This window comes from Manduca sexta, chromosome 22 (assembly GCF_014839805.1).
Source record: "Manduca sexta isolate Smith_Timp_Sample1 chromosome 22, JHU_Msex_v1.0, whole genome shotgun sequence".
Lineage (NCBI taxonomy): Eukaryota > Metazoa > Arthropoda > Insecta > Lepidoptera > Sphingidae > Manduca > Manduca sexta.
The window spans coordinates 7537549-7565518 of NC_051136.1; the positions used below are offsets into that span (position 1 = coordinate 7537549).

Below are 27970 nucleotides of genomic sequence, written 5' to 3' on the forward strand. Positions count from 1 at the left end.
CTCTGATAAAGTTCTAAAAAACAAATTTCAAATAAAGTCCCCCGCCGCATTTGTCTGAACGCGATAAACTCAAAGCTACCCAACGAATTTCGATAAGATTTGGTATGAGATAGAGAACCTGGGAAGGACATAGACTACTTTCTATATCGGGACTTTTATTCCAAAAAACTGTATCATGCGGGCGAAGCTGCCAGTAATATAGGTATATGATATACATATAATATAGGGTCCCTTATGCTTATGTTATAACAGCGTGTCAAGTAGCCCGGATATTGAAATCCATGTAAATTACTTAGAAACTTACTTAAATTCAATACTTGCAATTGTGGAGGATGGATTAACTTAAATTTAAGGCCGATTTGTTCTAATCTCTGACTGGAAAAGGCTGAGTGGATCTCATAAACTATAATAATAAAAAACGTAAATAAAGGAAAACGTTTTGATTGTTGCGGTTAAAATACTGGAACAACCTTCTAATGCCCTCACTTTTTTCTTTTCGACGAAGATTTATGCGCAGGAGTCGCAGGAGAGCGGAAAATAACATACAATCTTTTCACCAGAATATTTAGTCCATGCATATAAATATTCAATAATTTCATGTTAAGTTGCTGACCATTGATATCTCTTTCCGATTTAGAAAAATATGTTAAATTGTATTACGTAGTCTCTCCCTGTCATGAGTATTTATAGATGCAGTTGATGGATATCCTTAATTAAAATTTATAAATACATTTTATAAATTTCTAAAATCATGAATAATAATGATTGAGCTTACGAAATTAACGTAAGAAAGATAACAAAATTATACTAAAATTTGTGTGTCCTGGTAATAATATAACTCAATAAAACAATAGAGAATCCAAAATCAAGGAAGTCTGGTTAAATATACATTTCCATAAATTGACTTTTAAAAACAATAGTGGATAAAAAATAACAATAGTGTATAAAAGCTTTTTTCATAGCTCATAATTGTACATTTATAATATAATAATGCATGGTTGATTGGAACAGATCTATAAACTTATAAAATCCCGCGTGATGTCCAGCTGGAAACTGTGATCTGCTGTTTAGAAAAACTATAAACACACAATACAAAACATAGTTAAAGATTATTATATTCGCAGGAAAACCTCTATAATTTTATTTATTAAGTAATTGCACACATCTTAGAACTAAGTTAAGCAATGAAAAATATATTTGCATAGTTTTTGCACCAATTTTAATGTATCATTATATTATTATCAATGAGTAATGAATGGAAGCAATGATTGTAATGTACAAGTCGGTAAATTATCTTGCTGTGAAGTTGTAGGAGTACATCCAAATAAGTTGTGATTTGGTTAGTCACAATGGTTGGGATCTAAACACATAGAGCTCGGGCGAAGGGCAGGGAGTTGGTTAACAGATGATAGACGCAGACAAAGGGTAAGGAATACATAAAAGGGTAAGTTCATTGGAAGCTAAATTTGCGTGTTCGCTGAATATTTGCGCAATTGATATCATACAATTCGCGTCTCGATTCGTATTTTACAAAGCCTACACCTGTCAAATGTGTTTTAACCGTTTTGCGTGAAAGCGTAAATGATTTTCCTATTTTTCATTCTGTATAACAAAATTATACCACAGTATACATATGTGAAATATAAGCCAATAGACGAGACAAATAAACAGTACAAAAATATTGTGACTGCGGCAAAACATACTTGAAACATGACACCGGTCGCGGCGCACCGCGTGATTTACAGTGAAACATTTAAGATTTTGTCGCAGCCACCCGAGAACATTCAAGACAAACATACAGATGTTACATACACATAGAGAATGAAACGAATACAGACAGAGGAGTGAACATAAAATGAAAAAGCAACAGTGGCTCCATCCGTGTGTCGAGCGTAGACACGCGGACTTCACCGGCATCACACACATAATGCAGGAATCGCAACCAAATGGAAGAGGTGAACAGATATTGAACACTGAGGGGCGAGGGCGGGCTGACTGACACTTACCATGGTGTAAAGGAATTCCAGAACTCGCTAGGAGTGGCGGACACACAGCGGCACAGGGACACAGAAAGACAGGACAGATTACTACACAGATACCTACATCCCTCAGTGCAACCCCACCCCGGATTTGCAACCGCTCCGGCCGATCGCACTCGTCTATATTGGTTACCTTGCGTTTAACTTTTGGTAAATATTTAAAATTTTTACTTGCGCACTGACTCACTGACGAAGCCCGTTTGCATTAGAACAACACCACCACTATTAATTTTTAATTTCATCTTTAAATTTTTAATTAAATTTAGAATAAAATTTATATGTAGGTTGCACTAAGATTATGTGAAATAAAAAACATGCTGGATGGTGAATGCATGAAGGGACCCCGTCATATGTTAAGTTTACCAAGGTTGATGAAACATATACCAGAACGCAATATAACCACTCTAGACTCAACTTAAATAAAATAGTTAAGCGGCTCGTGTTTTAATGCAAACAAACTTTTAGAGGCGCTTTTGCATATTAAGCGAGGTGGGTTGACTACTTTTATTATTCAGATTTGCTTTGTCTTATATGTATACAAGATCGAAAGTTTTATCAACGCACACGGTGTACAGTAGGGCAAATAAAACTTCAAGACTATAGAACTCAGATCATGAAAGACGTGTTTCTCGAATCGTTGTTGTTGTAAAATTTGTAAGCATCCACTAATCTCAATTCATTAACTTTTTTTGGTTTAACGCAATCGTCTGTCATGAGCCGAGCAGTTCGACCTTCTAAATTTTTGGCTAATTTTTTTGACGAGAAGACAAACCAAACTGTTCGAAAGCCTGTGAGCGCTTACTCGCTTTTATTTTCCATTAGAGTTTTCTAACTAAAGACGCCATTGTTATTTTTAGACAAACAGGGAGGGGTAGACACACACAAGGGATGAACATTAGACAATACACAACACATCGGATCTGGTGTGAAAAATAAAAAATTACAAAAACAAAAATGTCAAAATTATGGTTAATGATAAAAACATAACCATGCTAGGATAGCAAATTAAAAATTATTATTTTACACGCGAGAAAACACAGGAAAATCAAAACACTTCCACCAGATGGTAAAATAAAGTGTAATCGATAAAAGTATTTTTACTAATTAAAATTATAAAATAACCACACCAAATCCTTGGAGAGGTTTAGGAAGATGAGCGGGATAATATTGGTGAAGGTGCTATATCTTAATTTACTTTATGTTATGAATTTGTATCTTCTTCTTAGGGTACGGTACGGCGATGATATCGCTGATCTAAAATCACTTTAAAGTGCAAATATATTAATTTTATGGACTGTGCAAAACCGATAGACAAATCCTAAACCAACTTATAATAAAAGATATCGTAGTTAAGTCTAATTGTTAATTAACATATAGAAACATAATTTTGATAAAACATCTACGATAACTTTTATGTATATGAAGTGATTTGGTGTTAAATATTTACGACTGTACGGTTAATTTTACTCACTTACCTCTCTGAATATTCGTCCATATGTGCATAGCTTTGCACGGAGTTTTCTTCTATCAGGAACTTAACTCTTTGGTAGAAAGATGCGGTGACAGAAGGTGGTTGTTTACGTAGCAACACCTCTACAGGATCGTTGGAGGCTAGGCACATGATGTGTTCGGCACATTCGGGCCGACTGCAGCATTCCGAATCCGAGCAGTCCGTCATGCCATCTTCAAAACGGTAGGGCATCGTCAGGTGGTATAATTAATGATTAATTAAAAACTTACGCCATTTTCGAAGACGTGGCTATATAAATCTGAAATTTGACATGGTCTTACCTTCATCATTGTCTTCGTTGTCGTTGCAGGATAATTCGAGAGCGATCGAACAGTCAGTGCCAGCCCAGCCGTCAGCGCAAGAGCATCGATACACTCCGTCTTCTAGGAGACACTGGCCGTGGCGAGAACACCCATTGGGGCAACCGGCTGTCATATAAATATTAACATTAAAACTAGGGTAGTTGCTGAAGATTATTACACTATGCAATGAGCTTTTTAAGATGTTTTTTCTAAACGTTAATATTCTCATGTAAGCCTTAACATTGCTGATGATCTTAAACACCTTGTCTTATTTCTCTGGTATATACATAAATATATAAGTATACATTAAAACAGAAGACTTCTTAACATACGAATTTAAAAAAAATGGTTCATGACACACAAAAGTCTAAAATGTTTTGAGTCAGTGTCATTTATAATTACAGTTGACGCATAACTACATCCGTACTCTTATGATTATGAATACTTACGCAATGTACAATGCCTGCCGTTCCAGCCTTGAGTGCAGACGCAGGTTCCGTTCTTGCATTGTCCGTGGTCGTGACACCTGGTGTCACACGGTCGCTGGTCGCACATAGACCCTGTCCAGCCGTCGTCGCATCGGCAAACTCCCTCCGCGCACACACCGTGAGGTCCGCAGTCCAGTGAGCACACCACTGCAACATGTTCTTGGTTAAGTCACTATTGTATAAAAATGCTGTTTTATTTTTATAAATATTATACTCGCAAATAAATCTATTAGAATTTCATGTTTTCCGTGTTAATCAGACATTTTATAGCTATGGACTACTGCTAAAACTTCTTTAACATTGTGGGTCCTGTTTGACACAATTTTATGTATCTCAAAATGAATTTAATTAGATTAGTAAGAGTACCTAGTTTGAACGCACCTTGGGAACAGTCGTCGCCTGTATAAAGAGGATCGCAGACACATCTCCCAGCATCAAGGTCGTATATTCCTCGTTGTGAGCAGGCTGGTAAACATCGCTGTACTCTTGCATCTCGTTCGGTGCAGGCTGAGCCACGCCAGCCCGCACGGCATACGCATCGCCCGCGCACGCACGATCCATGGCCACCGCAGCTCGGGTCCAGACAGTCCTCTGAGAAAGAGAGCGATCTTATGAGACAGAGATAATCTTTTGTATAATTTTTATGTATATAAAAAAAGTCAAAGATATTGGCATTTTATATCGCCTTTTGTCCGTGTACCTATACGTCACCATTACCAACGATAAATTAATATCATTGGTGTTGGTTAATTTTCTGTATTTTATTGAATTTAATAGTTTTCTTTTTATTGCAATATAAATTATAATATACCTTCATCGCATTTCGGTCCTTTCCAGCCAGCTTTACAATGACAGTGTCCCGCTAAGCATTGACCTCTTCCTGAACAATCGGCTGGTTCGCAATCATGAGCAGGAATATCGCATTCGGCGCCCTTCCAACCTTCGGCACAATGACAAACACCACCCGCATACGCTCCGTGCCCTGAACACAGCACTGGACAGACACCTAAAAAAACGTTATTATTGTTAGCATCATTTATCCAAATACGTAAACAAAAATATTATAAACTAAAAAAAGCAGTACTTTTAGAACAGTCGTGGCCTTCGTATCCGTCCATACATTCACATTTTCCAAGATAACAAGAACCGTGACCAGAACAGTCATCGGGGCAAGAGTTAGTAACACCCTCAGCTTCCGACACAATCATCTCTACGTTATGCGGTTGAAGTTCGTCATTGTATATCGATATAAACCATCTTCCCGTGTCGAGGTACTGTAATATACTGACGTTCACTCTCATATCTGTCGATCTTTTGCTTATCGTATGATTCCATCTGTGAAACGGGCTAATCGTGCTCAGTAACTCTTCCCAGTCGACAAAAGTGTTTTCGTGAGAAGCGTCTCTGTGTGGACTCCTCCGTTTTCTAAGTCTGTGATCAACTCTGCCGCCTCGAATAAATTCTACAAAGTCGTACTGAGTAACGCTGGGAGCGACGTTTCGCCTGCCATAGACGGCAAAATTAGCTCCCCAGGGCACAGTAAAATTAAGGCTAACATAGGCGGGTTGTTTGTTTCGGAATTCTGAACTCCAAAACTGGTAAGCGGGTATAGTTGCGCTGTGAAGTTCGTCGAATTCCCTCAGTTCCAAAGCCGGTGACCAAGGCGGTGGCGCTGCTTGTTGCGCTTGCTGCGGTATTATGGCTGATTCTAGTGCTGCCTCTGCTGTAGTTGACCATCCGCCTAGTGATGATGTTGATATTGATTCTAAATAAACAGTTATAGAAGGTCAGAATCGTAGAACACAATATAAATTAATAATGTAAATATATTTATTTAAATACCGTCTGAAGGTGAAGAAGTTGATAAAGCATCCCTAATTCCTTGCGCGTGTGTAACCGCTTTCACATCTTGTACGAGGATGCAATTTGAATTGTCTATATTACTTTTAATTGACGATAGCGCTGGAACAAACAAAAAGCAATTAGAAGATAGATTGTCCAATTTAAGTAAGAAAAATTACTTGTTAACATGGAAACAAATCTTTATTAAACCAATTCCATCTAAGTGAGACCCAATGACGTGTCTCGTTTGAAAGCGTTTAAAATGTACGCCTTATCGACATCTCACATTGATAACCAGTAGCCGAGCTCTAATTTTGTATTCTTATTCATACACCCGTCAGTTCAGTGGAAGGGTATTACGAAAGTCAATACAATAAGACGTTGTTTGGGAGACGCACGGTTGTAGGATAGGTGACGCGATGTCCCGTCGAGTTTTAATTAAGCGGAGCACAGCCGTGGTGCATTTTGTACTGGTGTGACGGAACGATTGGACGCGCTCCCGCGGCCAGCTCTGACAAGCACGTAGGTGCGTCGCGGATGCCACTTCGTTTCTTGCTTAGAAAAATGCCGTTGTATCCTCATTATACGACAGTCGCAGGAGATCGAATCGATCATAAATTGGTACGCTACTCTGTTTAATTGGATAATTCTTCACGGCTATAAGTAATACCGGCACGAGCTAGACTAATAGAGTTGATTTGGTAATATGTATATTTTGGACGTTTTAAAAACTTTTTACCTACAGTAAATTCTCCATTGCAATAATTCAATATTCATTACTTTTTTGAAACTTTAACAAAACAAGTTTCTGTTTACAGCCATTATGTAGTTTATGAGTCTACAGTTTCAATTTAAAAGAAAAATTGGGGTGCAACCGAATGTAGCTGGTGTTATAGAGAGAATTTATTGTGTTTATTTATTGGTTTTGTCAGTAGACTGCGAACGCTCGGGATATGTATTTGAATAGGGACCCGATATTTATTTGTTTCCGAGCGTATGCGCAGGTTATACGCCTAATATGCGGCGCTGCTTGCGTTAAATCTCGTATATCAATCCGTGTACTTAATTGACGTAACAACGTTTTCAGAACAGTTAATTGGTGTCTTATGTTTGAGACTAATTTATTGAAAGATTTACATATACTTGTGTTTTTATTTATGTTTAATGGTAATTTTGGTATCTACCAATATTGGTAGTTCATCTGAACTAGAAAAAGTATTGAAGTATTCAAATACGAATATTAAAGAGGATAAGAACTTAAATTATCAGAGACTTAAATTATTCAGGTATTCTATGAAGACATATAAAAAATATGTTATAACATTTTTAAAATCGTGATCTCATTAATGTAAATGCATTTATTATTTATGAGCTCTTTGATGCAATTAAGGTATCTCCCATGACCCTAACAATTGAGAATCTGTCACCAAGATTCATCGGGAGATAAGATACGCGGTACATTGACGCCATTTGGTCGCTATAACTTAGTATCGGACTATTACATTAAAGGAGAATGCCCATTTTTGTATGAAAGTTGGGCTACGCTTGCGTCTGTACAAAACCTTCACTAAACTATAGGGAATATATCCTAATTCTTATACAAATTGAAAACAATTGGATATTCGATGGGAGTTCGGAGTTATCAGAATTTTTATAACGCAGTTATTTTGAGGTTAAGTATGGACTGCAATAATGTACGGTAGAAAGAAACTACGTGCCTAATTAAGTTCAATATTGCAGAACCTACTTGTTATTGCTATAAGCAATTATTGGACATTCTTTTCACCTAGCTTTAATCGCCCTTATAAGAAACTGATAGGTACTACATATGTGATAAGACGAAACTTCAATAAAACTTCTAAGATAATATGACGGAATATTAGTTTTTCCACTGAGCATATTATGTTACCTGACCTTTTGTGTATATATTTTTCTGACTTACGACTTATTCTATTACATGGATTGCCTAATCTTTAAATCCACCTACCATGATCTCACTCCAATATGGCATCAACACATATTGTAGAATAGATTTTATGACCGGCCTATGCCTGACGCCAACCCTCTTTGGAGGATTTCGATCCCAGGCAACTCATGTTAGAAACACCGAGATAAAATGTTGCTTGACCTGGAAATCGAACCCAGGAACTCACTTCATAGCCTGATTAGGCTAATAATTAATTATCATAGGGAAAGAAAAATAAAACGAGAAATACGAAATCGGATGCATATTTTTATATAGATGTATATTTTTAATAGAGGTATATATTCTTGGCATCCTAAAATAAAAACAAGAATTTGATATAGCTGCAGCACGTTTATATATACTCCTGAAGTGAGTGCATGGCTTCTTGCAGCGCTGGTCGGGTCATGTCATGTTGTTGTTGTCTGTGAACCTCTCTATTAGCTGATCTCCAACAAGCAGCACAAACTCATTCCCGCCTTAAAACCTAAAATATAATGTAGAAGTTGAGTAAACATGTTCAGATTATTATTATTGTTAAACTGTTTTCTTTAACTTTGGCAAGATTTTTCCCACATTGTGGGTATGTTAACAATAATCTACAAAACTTACAAACTGGACAGCTCGTCCAAGAAATATACGTGTCGTTGCTATGGCACCGCATAGGTGCAGTTAATACACCACCGGGATATGCCGTCTCGATTAACTGTCCTGGGTCTAGGTTCTTGATGACATTGTGTTGCTAACTAAAAGCCTTCCGTCTCAAAGTTCGAAACACACACTATACACGTTGTTTTTTAACAGAGAATTTCTCGGCTCAACATTAAAATACCATAAGAAAAACACTCCGATCTTGAGTAAGATAAAATATTTTAATGATTTAACATTCAAATCTGAAATGTCAAAATGTCATTAATTTCAGTTGCCAGTGGAATAAAAATCTCTACCCATATATTCATAATTTAAAAATAAAGTCCAGACATGTTTTAGCTGACTTTAGTATTTCTGTCAATGCAAGTACAAGTCACCATTTGTTTGTTTTTTGGAACGATTAATATTTTCTTTTTTACCAGCTATTTGGAGTTTGGTCATAATTATTAAGTAAAATGTATTATTTTATAACAATATATTTGAGATCAATAAATATATTGTTATAAAATAATATACATATATTATAAATTCAAGTACAAGCACATTTATTGTACATATTTACTTTTTTATTCCATCTAAGATGGGAATTTGTTATAAATTGGTATCATTTCGCCATATTGGCAGTAAATTACCGGATGTTTCATTTGCAACAATTAAACAACTTTTTATTTTCATATCTTTTAAACCCCCATTCGCTTATAACTGAAAAAAATACAAATGAAGTAATAATTAAAATGATGATTTTTTGTGGATATTTGGTTGAGACGCATGACTGACGCAAAAATAGCCTGGTTTTGGGCATTGTCCTTTATGGCAGTCACGCGTAAGTGAGGGTCAATGGGTGACAGTAGCAATATTTTTTAATGGTAGTATTTTTGCAAACCCTAGCTTTAACAGTTTAAAGAATCTTGGTGCTGAGTTATGGTCTCTGCTTTTCTAATCCATGTGACTGGTCTTTTTTATAATATTAATTTATTGAATTGTTCACCATTAAAGGACAAAATTAAAATATTAAAAAAATCTACTAACTGGTTAATAATGATGTTTCTTTCATTTGGTGTAGTTTAGTTATATTTGTATTTTTATTCTGTAGATCCGTGTCAACCGTAAAGATTTTTGGATATAACTTCAACAGCTTCCGATTGCTATTTTTTTTATTGCTCCTTATATCCATACTGTGAGTTACATAAAGCTTAATGATCTAAATAAAATTTTTGGGAGCGAGCGGTTTTATTTAGTATGTTAATATTTCGGAACAAGGGGAAATTCACCAACAATTAGCGCCAGCCCTACCCCTGGCGTCAACAAACTTATTTAATTTCCATGTTGAAGTAACGTTGCGCTACATTCTGTAACAAGAGTTACTACAACAAAAAGTTGGGCTGCAATAATAAACATGACATTATTTATAAACAATACATTGTGTAATCATTGGCTACTTGAAAAAGTTGGTCTCCAAAAAGGTATTACGATACAAATGCATCATGAATGTATTATCATTTATGAAATGCACCATCACATTCAAAAAGATGACGCAATTTCCTACATAAAATAAAGTATGGCAATTTCTTGTATTCGCGATAATCCTCCGTAATATCCATAAATTCGACATTGAAAGAGCGAAGAAAGTAGAGGGTGTCTCAACTGACATCGGCCGCGAATGCAGCGATTCTGTGCAGATGGACGATGTTTGCTATCTCAACTATTTTTCGAGTTAATACAATTTATTGTAATACGATTCAGCATAGATTGCATCGCCAGTTGGGGGAGCGAAACTCGTTTGATAGAGTCCCGAGGGACGGAGCGACTGACTCGGTATTAGTCACGTGATAAATCTTCCCATCCTAGTTTGCCCCAGCTTCTTTTAAAGCGTCACTATTATCGTGCTTGTTTCGTGAAGATATTATTGTTATTCGTTTTATCTTTAACTTATTTTGTAACACCACACATTTAAAAGACGTTTATTTAATAAAACAAAATTAAATTAAGTAAAATATTATGAATTCGTATACACAATACAAAATAATTGGATTATAAGTACTTATCATTTCAGTATTTGTTTGCAACTGAAAATAACGAGGACGGATTGTTCGAGTTTTTAATAAAAAATGGTTCGTGATATTTTTTGTCACTATTTCATTGTACCGATGGTGTTTTTGAAGCACTTCAAACGCGTTAATGCTCAAAGCTGAGAGAGCTTTAATAAAACATTTGGGGTCGTCACGATTTCAATTATATTAAAAAGTTGACGGCCCCGTATTTGCCCCTATTCAACTGCGGCGTGTGCTTAATGAAGGGGGCAACAGATGGTACTTATTTTTTTATTTAGCTCAAACTACCAGTAAAGATTACGAGAGATTTGTGAATCATTAATACTCAACAGCATTATTTCTCGTATACAAATTTGTGACGCTGGGATTTGAATTATTTTTACTAATAGTACAATCAGTAGATAGATCTAATTGTTAAATACCAACTAGAGAAAGGTAAACTTCGAACGGTTTCCTACAAAAATCTTAATGGGGTAATTTAGAAGCGAAGGTACTTGTCTTTTAAAAAGGGGTATTTCATTTTCATGTGGACACCGTGCCGCGTTGTATGTATGTGGCATTGCCTTATCTCTTGTCGCTATAATTTAACAGGCATCTAAATGAAGTGAGATCCGATACGATAAGTCTTATTGACTGGGGACACCTTACATCGGCTCGTTTCATTACATTTCCTTCGAATGCAATTGAATAAATTTATTTTTCGAGAATTTAAACAACAATTGTTTTATATACAATATATAGATTTAAATGTTTTTGTTTAGTTAGTTTCCGAAATTGGTGGTGTCGCTAAACATTCGCGTAGCGTGTTCGGCATATATTATTTAGTGTTTGCTGAAACCATTTAATAGAGCGGCGGCGGGTTAAGTTAAATTGAAACGGTAGTTAGGCAAACTACAGTCCTAGCAGGAGCTATTATAATTATCATTTTAAAGTAAGTCTGCTTACTTACAGACACTGATACATGACGTAGTGTCTACAGTCTAATTGACAACTTTGTTAATATTTTCTAATGTCAGCATTATAATGTAACAATCGCGGTAGAATCCTAATGCAGAGTTTAATATTTCATGGTAATATAAATTGAAGTGCACAATCACTCACATAAACTATTACTAAATTGAGCAAGAAAACATCGGGCAAAACATCATATTACAAAACAATAACGATTCATAAGCTACAAAATATTTATAATACGAACACCCCCATAGAAAAAAAATATGAAGATGTAAAGCGCACTCGTCAGATTATTACTTGACAATATATTGTCAAAACTGTGATTTTGACAATAAATTTCTATTGAAAATTTGATTCAAGATCAGTAACCTATTAATTAGATAACATTGCGACAAGTTAGAATATTCATAGCTAAGAATGCATAGGACTATTTGACATTCTGCGTCAGAGAAGACTATGTCAAGCGTTGGTTGGATAATGATTCATATGAATATACGTTATTTTTTAAGTTTCTGAAAAAAATACAAAAGCTAATATTCTATATGACAAGTTATAGCATAGACTATTTTAACCTATAAGGCAACATTCCGTAGTTCTTTATGATACATGTATCTATAACGTTATCTCATTTTTTTTGTTTAAACTAGTGATATGTATTTAAAGAATAATAAACAAAAGTAATTTCCTGACATTACTCACCTAGTGCTTTCAGTGTAATGGTAGTGAGCAGCCAAACAACGTATTGTTTCTGCGAACGTTCCGTGGTTATGCGGCATTCGCGTGACACTTCCACCAACTTGCTTGGCAAGCTTTTATTCTCGTGTATGTACGTACATTAAGTACGTGATAAGTTTCCGTTATTAATTGAAAGCCACTATTTTGCTTTCTTAAAACATGCTCTATCTAGGAATGCTGCTTTATTTAATAAATTATGTTATAATTTGTTAATCTGAATTATGTGCAGTGTTGGTTTTTTAATTGACGGTATACATGTCATCTGTCGTAGGCATAAAGTAGTTAACATTTATTATTCTAATTACAATGCGAATATCTATGTGAAAAAATCATCAACAATGTTACTAGTTCTTTGAAAATAAATCGAATACTCAGGCCTATCTATGACCACTTTATAATACCATTAATGACGTGACTGAGTTTTTAATGACATAACTGAGTTTTAACAAGAATTTCATATCAACCATTTGCGCCAAAATAATTAAACACGTATATAATTATTTTCCAATACCAGGAATAGTTGTGTGAATAGTGAGTGAGGGACACGGCAGGGTAAATGCACTTCCCGAAAGTAGGCCAGAGGTAGCACTCCCGTAGTGTTTCGTGTCGACTTTGATGCTATTTTTGTGATATCTTATATGTCTGCGGTGACGTTTTATTGCCCGGGGCTCACTTGTGGTTGATTGCACTGAAGTGAAGTAGAAAATAACAGAACGGAAAGCACACTTTTGTGTTTTTAAACGATGTAGCACTTATGCACTTTGCAAATTGTATAGTAGATAATATTTTGCAAAATAAGTTATGAAATGTTGGAATATAGAATTATAATAAATAAAGAATCACGTAGGTATACAATTTACAACAAACCGTGGTATCCTGTACATAACTATTAATACTTTAAATCGTTATTTTATACAAAGACGAATAGATTAGTCGTTTTGCTTCAGAATGTGGGCTTTACCTTCGCGATTTACGAGCATACAGCATTCCGCATGTAAGTATAAATTATGATCGGCCGTTTGGCGAATAGGCTAAGATTCTGAGCTTGATATATCTGTAGTAAAATAATACGGGACGTAGAAGTGTAAGATAATTTATAACCGAGCAAGCACGGGCGCGCAGCTCCGGGGCACGCAACGCGCGTTGCCTTACGTTAGGCGCATCATTAATATTTTTATCATGTTTTTTTAGTTGTTTTGAGAAGCCCTTTTGGGATGCCGGTTGCGAGATAAACAAAGTAAAATAATGAAAGACTAGCGGTGGATGTCGGTTTTAATCGGAACATCGATTTTTAATCATTTTATTGATATGGATGATGCGGGAATTTAAATTTATCACATTTTGTAATTGGATTCGTAATAAAGAAATATTTACGTATATAACGTTATTACATACAGCCGATAATCAGTAAAAAAAAATGTAATGTTTCTTCAGAAGTTGATTAAAATGCACAAATGGTGTATAAAGATAAAGACTTACCCTAAGTTTTACTGAACAATTTATAGCGCTACTCGGAAACTGATTGCAGCTACTGTTTCATATTGAATGGAATCCCCGCAGAGCTTTGTTATTCTATGCGGCTAGGAAGCTAGCCCTTTAGTATTCAATCGTACATTTATGGCTCCACCCCGATCAGGAAAATTAAAAAATAAAAACTAAAAGAATAATACGCAGTATAAAAATAGTAATTAAGAAATGTTAGTAAGTATACTATTTTATTGTATTCACATTGTAAGACATATTATATAAGGAAACAATAGAGTTTTTCCTTGGAAATATATTCCCATTTCGGAATAAGAATATACAACTTACTTAGATGTATCATGATAATAAACTTTTGTTTTCAATACCGTCCAAATGAAGACCGTTCACAAACATTAATGGATTGAAAGAAAAATGTTATGAATATTTTAATCAGTATTCTGAGCGAGTTCATAAAAATACTATCCTAACAACTAACGAGTGTTCTAAACGTCCCGCTGTGATTTTATGAACAAAGCTATTTACATTGACAGTGTACCTTTCAGGAATTCAATAAATAATCGATGAGTTATAATTAAAGGTTCCTCCTAGAACTTTCTTTATTGTCTCTACTGATTTTAATAAAGGAATGTTATAAGGGATATTTCGAAGATACAATTTGCTCATAAATAAGAGTCTGCAACTTTTCATTCAAACTTAACCGCTGTAGTTATAAGTTTTCGAACTTTGATTGCAATAAACTTGCCACTTAATGGATGAAGAATGCGTGGACTGCTTAATTAAATAATTTCGGACTAATATAAGAGTCAAAGTTCGTCGCATAAGAAACATATCGGTGTTTTTATCATTTATTTTGTGAAAATTATTATATTTTAACACAGACAATATCTAATTTTCTTTTGTTCATTGCGTTTATTACACCAAGATATAAGATTGTTAGTGATTCTTTTTGCATTACGACCCGAATTAGTTGCCGAGCTATGAATAAATGAAACATGTTCGTTACTCACCTATAAAGTATGCGAGCATGGCCGCCAGTATAACACAGAGGCAAATCATGGATATTGCCAGGCACTTCCACGTGCATCGGTGCTGACACCGCTTGTCTATGTGGAACCGAGACGGCGAGTACACCGGGACGGGGCTCGGCTGGCTGGCTCGCAGCGGGAACACCGGCATCACCAGCGGCTGGTTCGCGAGCTGGCAGTGCCCGCTGCTGAGGGTCCCGCCGCCCATACCACTCGACATCGCTGCGCCTCCCAATCTGTCGACAATTCATCACTTATATTAACATTTGAGGAACAAGTTCGTGTTGAATAATGGTAGATTTTTTGTGATTTATTTTTGTTATTGCCTAAACGGATATATTAGAACATTTAAGTTTATAGTTTGTAATCTTTTTTACTTTATTACAGTTATAAAGTTATAACATATTATTCGATATTACATATTTAACTTAGCAATTTGTAGTAGTTAATAGTTATTACTACTAAATTAACTAAATATATCAATTAAAAACTTCTCAATTCAAATTGCATACCTGGTTTACACGATATCAATATTTAATTTGCCATCTGTCGTTAGAAATCGGTGCTTCGCCACCATATGACGCCGTTTTTATAACCGTGTGGAATCAGAACGTATCATTACCGGGGTTTCGGACAAAAAAAGATGATCGCGCGCGTTTAAACACGTCCGCCCCGAAGGCCATTAATCAATTATCCGAACTTCACTGTCACGACTGAATTTAAAGGCCGAAGAACATATGGTGCACCGACTGTGGCGCTCGCCAACTGACGCCATCGTAATGACCATAAAGAAACGAGAAAAAAGTGCGTAATAATAATTGGACCGACTTTAGCAAGAACGAACCGTGACTTCTAAAGGGTTTGTTTCGAAGAAGCCCTCCATTGTAATTTTCTTTTGAATGGCAACCGAGAAGCTCGAGAAACGTTTGTAGGAAGGACGAATTCATTAAAATGTGTACAGAAATCACAGCGCCTAGACGCGCAAATTTGCTCTCAAACCACTTTAAAAATGTTGAAGTGTTTTGTAGTTTCATTTTAATTTGTAGCTATAACTTTTAACATTTTATTATAAAACGTTTATTTCATATGGAGATTTTATTTATATTTATTGATTGAACTAAGACGGACGAAAAAGAAAAAAAATAAGACGTTATTTGTGTTGAAATATGTGGCAACATAATAATATATTGTACAGCCATCAAATCGTGTTGGCCAGTGCCGATTATGTTAGCGTCGGTAACTGTAAACGAAATTGATTTTTTCTATCCATCATGACATTGATGGATTTTATTGTTTGTAATATCATGTAAGTGCTTGTGCTCGCTGTTTAGAATGCATTGAATCGGTATATTACCGAATGAGATGAGCTGTTGGAAAAAATGATTTTGTATAAAATTGCTTGCGACAAGGGAGCAAGTATTTTGTGCTACATTAGAACACTGTTATTATGAAACGAAATGTAGTTATGGATTATAGGTACATAAAAGTTGCTCTTTTGTGTGAAGTACACGAAGTACGTCACGAAGACGGGAGACAACTAAGACAATTAACGAGCTCGACGACAGCGTTATAGTAGGACAATGCTGCGATATTTCAAGACACGGCGGACGAACGGGCGTTCGGCGAGATTTTGACAGTTGCTCGTCGTGAAAGAGCTCTTAATGAAGCGGTAAATAATGAGCAGAGGTGTTGCGTTGCGCCAGAACCGAGTCTAATTAACGCGGGAACCACGACCAGTTTAAACGTATGAGTATACGTCTACACGTTTTGTGATAAATTCACATTACTACCATTTAGGTATAAATACGCACACATCGTCCGACGGACGACTAACGGTAGTGATATCTCGATCGTCAACTGTTAAAGGGAAGGTATGAGCGAACAAAAACATTGGCAGGTAGCTTAAAGCTCGTTAGGATCAACGGCGTCACACAGTTTTTATTGTCGTAATCATGCAGCAGTCACTCTAGTCCCGCAGCGTACAGCGGCGACCTCTACCTCGGAAACCAGATGAAATAAAAAGAAAGAAACGCAGGCACGGGCCGTGAGAACTCGTCTTCTTCGCCGCGGCCGCTCGGTACCGTCCATTTATCTTACACAGTCGTGCAGGAATGAACCGGACAGCGATGTGCTTTTATTGCCTCGCGCTTCTAAATATAGGCCTGTGCGGCCAAACCACAATGCTTTTAGCCCTAAAATGATTAGTCCGGGGAACTGGTCGGAATGGTAGGTGTGGCGTATGTGAATGGGCTGTCATGAATTTCTGCTTTTTCGCTTTACATTTTTCGGTCTTTTTCTCATTTCACGTATCTGCTTTGCACAGAAGCTGCATCACTAAGAATAATGAAGACAGTCGCGTTCAGAAGTTTGTTAATGTAATGTACTCGCTGCTACACTCATCCACTAAGGCTCAAGTAGAAGGTTTTGATTAAAATTGGTTACAACAGATGACTCGTAAACATGTGAATGAACACAATCTTCGACGATGATCATCAAAATTACGGCCACCAATACTTTATAAAATGGTAATTTAGTGCCAGTATAAGTATTATTGACAAGGTGGGTTAACATTAGGCTGCGAGTAATAAAAGTAAAATCCATGTATTTCCTACAAAATAGAATTTTGCGCGCAATATTGTTCAACATATAGAGCATGTTGAACAATGATTGTTTTGTTTACAAACATCCTCTGTCCATACATATGGCACAAACAAACACGTTATGTTTTACATCTGGCAATCTCACGCAATGACAACGCTGTAGCGAAACATGTGTGTGATATTCACCTCAATTGTCTTGTAGAAGAAGCTTAGACCAATAAATATTTTTAATCTAGGGTTAGTCTAATCCGTGTTTCATTGTGTTATTATACTTCGACGTAACAAAGAATGTATAAAGGTATTTTTATTGCAGTGTTATTCGAGGGGGTAAACGATTTAAACCAAATGACTGTCGTAATTGGTTTTGTGATAAATATCACATCGTATGGTGTACCGACCTTGCGTATTTGAGTACGGAAATAAGATAGTGATCAGTTTCATTATAAAGTTAAAGCTGATTTTAAGATTGTGTCGATTATTGGGTCGGTTGAGAAATACTAGTCGTGGACGTAGTTCCTGGCTTTAGTAGTTTTGATGTGCTATACTTCCCAGTGACCTTCGAGTATAAAGAATGGAAAAGATATCTGCATGTCTAAACGACAAGAACTGTACGTGAAAATAACTATTGTCTTTTGTATCCTTATATTTAAAATTAACTTCATTCCAAATTAATATGATAGGAAAGTTTCAAAACTTATATTAAATTTGAGTATAGTTATATTTTAAAAAAAGAAATTGTGTCTTTTTACGTTACGTCTGAAATGAATAATACATAATAAAACAAAAATAACAGTTAATTTGTATGGTTGGTAGGTGGGGTACATTGTAACTAATCCATTTTTTCCTTTCATAGCGGCACTTCAAGCGCCTCCTTCGTTTTGAGGGTTCGAACTTCGAAAGCGCTTAAGCGATGTTATCGATTTTATTTTAAACGAATATTATTTTGTAACATTGAATTGCTTTATTTTCTGATGTTCCAACTAATTGTGTAGGATGAACTGAGAACAAAGAAGCGGGCATAAAACGAGCATTGATCGGAGCCGAAGCCTACAATGATGATTGTTTCGCATTGAACGCAAATTAGCCATATATTCCTGTAGACTTCACAATGGAGCATTCGATACGTATTTTAATATTAAAAAAACAAATGCATGATTTAAAATTGCATTATGAGATTTGTTCATACGAATCGTTCCTTTAGTAGTGAAGACGGGCCCCACAGGCCACCCTCCCATTGCAAGTCATGGGTATAAATTCAAGAAAGCCCCTCAATTTAAAACGAAATGTATAACAATAGCATCGACCCGCTGCGCCAATTTCCTTCCCCGACGAACGTTTTTACTACAATGAAACTGAATAATATTATCACCTACTTATACTTATTACACAGTATAATAATTCTATCGGTATATATGTGCGAATGTGTAGTATATAAGTATATATATAATGTTGTGAAATTCAAATGTACATGACTAGGTGTTTGTAAAGCAAGTTTTTTTACGAACAGTGTATGTGTAAAATAAAAAAAATAGAGTCGTACCATACATCTCTGTTAAATCGCGGCGAGCCACGCCTGGAATCTGTCCACTTAAATAGCTGGCTTATGCGCCAGCGATCACACCCGACGGATTAATTAAAAGCATTTGTCAAAATGAGCTTTTAAATGGGAATCTTACTCGGAAAGTATAAACTGTGGATGTATTAATTGCACGTTGAAGTAATAAACTAAATAATCTACGACAATCGATTAAGTTTGTACACTCGTTTAGATGATCGAACGAGTTTACGATTATAAATTGACGCCATAATTGATTTCCGTAAAGCTACTATTCTGGGACTCATTAAACATGAAGCCGGATAATCTGGGCAGATAAATAGCGCTCATGCACGGTGGAGTGCGGTGCGGTGCGCTCATGGCACATACGGCGTGTCGCCAGTCGCCACATGATACACGGATTTAAACAGCGCGTAGTCGGATTCATTGAACTTGCCATTTTTATTAATAGCTCTCATAGCGTGATATTCGTTTTAGCCGTCTCGTGCTACGGTTAGGTAATGCTAAAGTTGATTCATGAATGGAGGATTGCGAATCGCGAGTCGCGGCAAGCGCGAGCACGCACCCACACAAATGTACTTGTATATGTTTAGCAAACGTATTTTCCTAGAAATGTATTGCACAATGGAAGAGGTTAAATTTGCGTTTTACATTAAAACTTTATTTTGGATGAAAATAAATACACAGGTTAGACTATATGATAGTATTTTATTTAATATGAACGATAATGCCGACCGTATATTTTATTGAACACTCACCCGTCTGAGATTTAGTATAATTAAGCTATGTAGATAAGGCTAGGTGAGATAGCATGTTACGACTAAGAACTTTATCTAATCTTTACTTAAAATGTAAATTCAACAATCTAATAGCAACAATCCAACTAAGATAATCTTGTACAGTGGCATCGAGGGAGCTTAATGTGCAAAGCTCGGAGAGCGCCCCAGGCACCAGATCTAGGCAGATTTATCGCGAGAAATGAATGGATGCGATACTGAATAAACGGCCAATTACTAGCCAACCGCTAAACTGCTAGGCCTCTTCACGTATCCACGTGTAAAAACACGATAAGTGTAAATCTGTTGTACGTGTCCGAGCATAGAGGATGACGCTACTATACAATTATCATAACTGAGAGAGATTTAGAGCCCCGTAAAGTATATATTTTTATTATTGAATATGTCATTTGAGGATATTATCATGGTAAAATCCGAGAAATGCAAATTAAGCACAGCGATAAATAAGAACAGGAATAGTTAAGGTGTAATTTATTTAACTGTAGGTACGAAAGGAAGTAGGAGCTTTACACGACGATGTACAAGTATTATAATGAGAATTTGTTGGTAAGATATATTATTTATGTAATTCTTGGACGCGGCTTTTTTGAATTTATCACCTTTTGTGACCCGATTTCGTAAGGAACAAAAATCCTAAACTAAACGCTTGGTATTGTTCAGTGAAACGGAAAAACGGTTTCACAGGAGGCGTCCCTCCGCGGGCGCTCGTATTTCACCCAGAGTTCAATATTATTTCGACAGTCGCCGGCACAAAGAGGCGGAAAGCTCGTGCCCTCGCTGCCGCAGCGGCGCCGCAAGCGCCTCTCGCGTATCGCTCCACAATATTGTCCTCCCGCCTGCTGCCTCGGGTTACTGTAAATATTTTTCGGCGGTTGCCTGATTGAAAAATTTTATCGCATTCCACCCCCGCCTTCCACGATAATCGATTTTGTTCGATTTTAGGCACCCAATGATAAGGGTGTTGTCTACTCTGAAATTCTTTTTTCCTATATATTGTCAACATCTCATGTATGTAAATAAAGGTTTCGGAAGAAAAGCTGCGTGTTTAAATATTGTGTGACTGGTAGCGAGTATTTTTTGTAAGTGAAAAGTTGAAGTTTGGGTTTTGTTTTCTTAGCAGTAAAAGGGTTATTGCGGCGAATCAACATTGGAGTGGGATAAAGGTATATAGAAGGAGATGTCTCTCATGGTACATCAATTTCGAACTAAAGTCAGGTTAGCATTTAATTCTGGGCGATATAACCTCTCAAGGTTCTCAACGTTTGACTTAACTTTAGTGTTCTTTAAATCTACTTATACCTCTGGTCATTTGGTGAATACTATTTTTGAAGGATCCACCCTAATTTGAGTCTGGGTCTAAACAGGACATTTTAGGGTTCCTTAATATCTATAGCAAATGTTTCCCTAAGCCTAACACGTTTCTTTGTTTTACAGTTAATGAGCTCTCTATTTTAAACTGAACGGCGTTTTTACCGAAAACATACGTATACTTATAATACAAAGTATACTTATGATATTATGTGTTTTTGTGACAAATATCTTAACAAATAATAATAAAGACGACTTTACAATGAATCTACGTATTCACGAAATTTTCTGAATGTTCCGCTATTCCATATTATTCTTGTCATTTCGTGATAAATGAGTGAGTGGCATTTCGTTTTTATATAGATTAAATTCAAATGAATTACATATTTTGTATAATAAATTTCGTAGAATTTATTCGGTTATTGGAAATTTTATGAGATCATGTGTAGTGTAATTTATATTTTCTGTAAAGATATTTTAGGAAAGTCTTTCCACCTAAAGTATAATATTTATTGTATTATTACTAAATGAAAGATGAGTTGCATGAAAGTAGTCATGGTTTATTAGAATCATTCAATACAGACTAGTACCAGGAAAGTATCTAATTGTATTTGTTTTGGGCGGGCGTAAGGCGTGCGGATCGTCGCACGGCGCCGTTATTTATTCAGACGAAGATACAAATGAGGATCCATTATGGGATTTCCTCGATTTGAGTCTAATGAAAGACAAATAACTTTGAGTTCAAAGAAATCGATAAGGCCGTTTGCTTTAATTTGGACGCTTAAATGAAGCAATTTATTCAAATTTTCTTTTCATTTGGAATTAGAAGTTAGATATTAGTTAAGGGTATGTTATATTTAGATTGTATTAAAATACTTTAATTGATAGCGGGGTTGAATCACGTATGTCATAAAACATAAATCATAAAAATATTAATGTGGGGGTGCAACATTTTACCGCACTTTATACACATGTCTGGCTGAATAAGCGAAACCCTAAAGTTCGGAGTAGAACCCAATGACATTTTGTCTCATTTACATTTTTTGCCTATAACAGTTTTCATGAGCCGTGAAATTTATTAAAGGACAGATTCCGCATGTAATATTTTATTAATTAAGTACGGTCGGTTTCGATTTCAAGGTTGGGATTTGCCATTTAAATACACAATTTAGTATTATGTTAGCATGACGCAAAAATGTTATAGAAATAGCGGGATTTGTAATTTTGCGTGAAATTACTTTTAACAAGATTTGTTTTTGAAATGTAACTGTATGACATTATATTATGAGATTGGATGGTTTACCAAGCCAGCATAAAAACGAAGATTTAATGTCTCATTCTACGGGCGAGCAATAGTTAAAATCTGCAATATAAAAACGTTTATCGTGATTTTAAATTATAAGAAGTTAGGTATCTTATTTCCATGAAAGAAAATTAATCTTTATATTTACATTGCTTTAAAAAAACAATGTATAATCTTTATGGCATTTGATAAATACGAATCATGTCTAAAAAAAAAAAGTTGTTAATGTTAAGTAACAAGAAACGTCAGTTATTTCTAGTTGAAATGCACCCTGCAAAGGTCACACTTTCGCTAGCTGAACTCTAAACACATAGAATTGCAAAGCTGTTTACCGGTGCATTGAATATTTATACACGTTACGTGTGTAAAGTCAGTTGATGATCGTTCAATGTATTGGCATTTGAACACGGTGAAAATACCAACTGGTTTAAGAATAGTAATGACTGTTAACGTCCTTATGAAATAATTGGCTGGCAAATTAACAAAGTAGCTTTAATTATAGTTTCTAAAAATTTTGTGCTAATATTGATGGTGATTTTTCCCTGCTTTGCGTATTAACTATATTGAACTACAATATAAACTGCATAAATATTGAGAAATTTAAAAACGTTATTATTACTGCATCACCTTTCTATTTTGCTATTAGTGTTAAATTAGTTATAAGTTTGTTTGAATCTAACGAAAAAACTGCTGAATAAATATAAATGAAAGTTAACTCACAGATCGACCGAGATCTTGTTTAACATTTCAGCAATGCTAAATAAGCAAAATGCAGTCTTAAAAGAAAGGCGTCTACATTCCAAAATCTTTAGAACGCTTGCTTCAGAAATGCATAATAGCTAAGAAATTCGACAGTGAGTCATAAAAAGATTTTAAAAAATGAATACTTCAGTACAAATCCCAGGCGATTTCTCTTTGTGATAGTTTGTTGTTGGTTAATCTGCCATGCGGTCTTAAGCGGGCGGACAACACTGTTGACTGGAAGTCTAGTGTTTGATTTTTAAACCAGCTACAGGTCCCCTGACACGGCTTATACGACAGTAGCCGTTTGGAAGAATTAGGTCAGTTGGATTTCATTTCTCTCAGAGACAATGTTTTGTTGTTTTTCAGCGAAGTGCATTTGTTAGATTACAGTAGATGTTACTGTGCAATATGCTAATAAATGTTAGGTTATGTATTTAGATGTCGTTTAATTTTACACAAATTGCAAAGAAGATATTCATAAATATTTATTTTATTACTGCACAGAACATTTAATGTGTCAATAAGTTGAGTTTAGACACTACGTTTTGGATAGTTGAGAGAATTTGCTTAAAAGCTCTCTCACCACATTGTTACAAAATACAAATCTATATAATAAGGTAAATACCTACAGCATTTAACATGTAAATATCTAATTTCCTTTATCGAGTGATCGCACACGACGCTAAAACTAGCAACAGTAACTTACACTTAACACTTACACCGTATAAACCAAACACAACAATCTTTTGTTTGCATGTTTGGTTAGTTATTAACGTGCCTTCTCGAAGCTCGGTCAGAGGTACCGATTAATGCCATTATAGGGCCATATATGGAAATCACCCACATTATGCCGCGATTCACTCCGATACCAGAAGTGATAAGTGGTAAACACACCGCCCGCAGCCTGTCGTGGATTAATTACCATCGAATTAGATACTGAATTTCGCCCTCGATACGGTGCACCTAAACAACTAGCCATTTAGAGCAAAGCGGTTTACAAGATTAAAGATTTTATTAAGTTAATTCCGGAATATGGGCTGTAGTAATATAAAACTGGTAGTCACGAGCGAGCTAAGAAACATAACCCCATCGGATTATGCGTATTAGTACTTTTGGTCGTAAATTGCTTCTTGTGATGCCCTAAAGGGACCGAAGGTTGCATTCTTATTTAAGGCATAAATTTACATGTTCAGTTGCTTGTGATGTTTTTGTTTCGTATTTTAACCGTTGACCATTTTAGTACTTCGTGATATTTTTATATTATTTTCCGTATGATTTATTTCGGATGTTCAATAAAATATTTTATAATTATTTTAATGTTTTAAAACATCCTGATGTAAAATGTTTGGTGTAACTATACCTACATTTTTCATGACATGTGTGCATTTTCGAAACTAATCTCTTTATTCAAAAGATATTACACAGTTTTAAAAGAAACTATTGTATATTTTCTTAATGTTGTTTACGTTAAGCGATTCCAGTGACTGAGGTTACGATCTCATAAATGTGTGGGAAAGGATCTCATAATAATATACAAGTGAGATAAGAAAGTGATTTAAATTTAAATATACTCAAGAAAACTGAAGACAAATACATATTATCATTAATGTAGTAATTACGAACTGCGACTGATTGTTTGGTATTTCGCAAAATAAAAATCAATTTAAATAATTAAAAATATCTTTTCGAATACATGATATCTTTCTTAGGTTTTTAAAACTGTTCTAAGTTAATATGTTACTTGTTATTAAGGAATTACATTACCATAATAGAGGCATTAAATATGAAAATGTTAGCGTATGAAATAAAAACTAAAGGAGGGTTGTTTGCGATAAGTTTTTAACAAGCCATACTTACAGTAATAATCGACACTGTTCTTGAAATAACTACAATTCTTGGAAGAGAGTATAAAACTAACGTTAGCAAATAAGTATTATAAAATTCACCCTTATCGATAGCACAAAAATCATTTAAAAAAACATTTGAATCCAGTTTTCAAACCAATACTTAATTACTGCATACGCCATATCAACTTCAAAACCGACCGGAAATAAAGAAACGTTATTTTGACATTATTCAAAATACAACCAATGCTGTATGCAAAGTTATGTGACATAATTTAGGTAATTTACATTAACTTGTTTCTCGACTATCGTCATTCCGATCGCCCACACGAACATATTGCATCGTAATTTGTCCGTACGTCACTGCCGGCCACGAAAATGATTATTATTTATATTATACCCAGAGTACCTGTTAGTACAAGGATTAGAAGGATCGTAAACTATTTAATGTACGTTAACCGTATCAAATGAAAAAGGATTAATGTGTTTCAAGTGTTCCGTGTTATTGGTGTATGTAATTGACGTTTTAGTTTGGATGAGAGTTATGGCAATGTTCGGCAGCGTTCGTAGATACCGGGCCCCGGCGTCGTCGTGTTATTGATACTTACGACTCTGAATTTAGGGTCTGTAGGGCGAGCCATTCGTTAGTCACGCCCGGTGACGTGTACCTTGGACAAGACCAAAATTGTTATTAGAAAGATTTCGTCAACGTTTTTTTGGGTACTCGTCTTAAAAGGTTTTTTATACTCTCCATCTCTGGACCCATTAATGTGTTTTACTCAAAATTTTTGCTTTTGTTTACATTTTTATTTTAAGAACGTATTACGAGAGCCATTAGTGTAGTCTATACAACATATAGCACTTAGATTACCTTAACTTTAGCCACGTGGTGACACGAGATCAATTTTTTACCTTATTTACAGTTTACGGAAAAATATATGAATGACGCAAACAAATGTATTCGATACGCGAACCGTTCTATGTTCCAGAGTCCTGAAGGGTAAAAAGACGTTTTGTGGAAAAAATTGAGTTAGGGGCAGCTTTGTTTGAGTATGGCTCGAGTTAAGTGTTTAGATAAGTGCAGCGAGAGAGCCGAGCGTTTGTTATCTCTCGGGGAGCATGCGAGCTCAGACAAATGGAGCCACCCCGTGTGTGGTCTGTTATTTGGTCGACACTCACCAAATATGTGCTCTCTAATGCTCAACTCGCCTAATATAACTGAGTAGTTGGGAAAATCAATATGCCGTGAAATAAGCCATTTATTGATTTCAACTTCTATTGTAGCTTTACAGAAACATAGCGTCATTTATATGAGTAAAAGGGACGATCGTACTGGTCTATTATGTAATTTGAACTAGAACAAATAATTATGTATCGATCGCCCACAAACTTATCTACGGCTCTTGCGTCAAGTCTTTTTGGCCACTGCGACGTGGAGGTCGTCAATACTGTTTTATTATACAATTAATTAAAGATTAAGGGCACCAGAGCTTTGATACAAAGCGTGTAGAGATTATCATAATCTTGTTTAACAGTTTGATGTATTTTTAAAATTTATTATTCAGTTAATAATTTATAATTTCAACATGCATCCCCGCTGGTTTGGGACGGTGATTAATTTTACCGATAGAAATAACTTCTCGACATGCCTCAAGATTAGGGTTGTTCTCCCTCTCAGTTAAAATATTGAATATTTTTAAACTATAAGTACCGAAATATATTATTCATATTAAATTTCTATTACGTAGGTAGAGGACTCGCCTGTGTCAATGTATTGTTCTATTCAATTCGATGTTACTATTTGTAATCAGTACAATGTCCATAAAAAGAATTTAATATTCTCTTTATAGGTAAGCACGAGGCAACCCATCCTTCTATATTATAAAATATTCAAATAAGGAGTGAAATAAATCGGAGCGAGGAAACGTTGACATTACATATTACTGCAGGAACGCCGGCTGCCTATTCATTACTGTTATTTATAGGTAGCAGTGTCAAAGCGCGGTTTGTATTTATTCGGACGGGCACAGTTTATTTATTTTCGAAACGGGTTGAACTGAAATATCCGTATTTCCGATAAGCGGCCGGTGCACTGCCGTGATGATGATTTGGTCGATGCTGTTGATGTCACTGTCAGTGGTCCAATATGCGCTGTCTCCAGACATGACGAAACGGTAGCTATTATTAGATATTTATTATCCGTCGCGTTCATCGAACTCTCTTTAGGATTGTCACATATTGCTCTCGTTTTGCGATATTGCGTAATTTTAAAAGTGTAATAGTAGGAAGCTAAAATGAGCTACACATTTACGAGTAGAGCTTTTATTTTTCGACAAGATAAAATGCCGTTTACAAACTACAGTATCGGCAGATATAATATAACATGCTTAATTAGTCTATCTATATGTATACCAAGGATATAATCTATCTATCTTCACTCTATTGACAGCAACCTGAATAGCATTAAAAGTGTCACTAAAAATTTTAACATTCAATTGAGTCCAGTCGGTGGTAAAACATCGAACTGAGAATGAACATTGACAGCACACAACAGGAAACCAATTTCCAGCGCTGACATTTGTAGTAATAGAGATGAACTCAATCAATATCGCGCGGAGACAATGGTCGTCCCTTATTCAAAACGGAAACTATTACAGTCTTACTATTGTATTCAGGGCCTCACCTCAACGAGTGCATTATTCAAACGAAAAGTGGTTTGTTTACATACGTCAGAAAAGATAAGTAGTGGGGTACGATGCGACGGTGACAGGAGA

The 27970-nt window shown here is 35.6% G+C and overlaps 1 protein-coding gene across 2 annotated transcripts in view; it reads right to left on the reverse strand.

The window, feature by feature from the left end:
* The window catches only part of LOC115452617 (teneurin-a), a 51915-nt gene that overhangs the window by 12857 nt on the left and 11088 nt on the right, over window positions 1–27970 (reverse strand). Inside the window, exons 3-11 of one of the 2 annotated variants that reach the window (XM_030181206.2) lie at window positions 25805–25864; window positions 15028–15281; window positions 6182–6301; window positions 5424–6104; window positions 5151–5345; window positions 4721–4930; window positions 4301–4486; window positions 3831–3977; window positions 3515–3722 (exon numbers count right to left, since the gene is read on the reverse strand). In XM_030181206.2, coding sequence (XP_030037066.2) covers window positions 3515–3722; window positions 3831–3977; window positions 4301–4486; window positions 4721–4930; window positions 5151–5345; window positions 5424–6104; window positions 6182–6301; window positions 15028–15281; window positions 25805–25864 — 2061 coding nt within the window. The remainder of the gene's footprint in view (window positions 1–3514; window positions 3723–3830; window positions 3978–4300; window positions 4487–4720; window positions 4931–5150; window positions 5346–5423; window positions 6105–6181; window positions 6302–15027; window positions 15282–25804; window positions 25865–27970) is intronic. The other variant, XM_037441371.1, reaches the window with a different exon arrangement.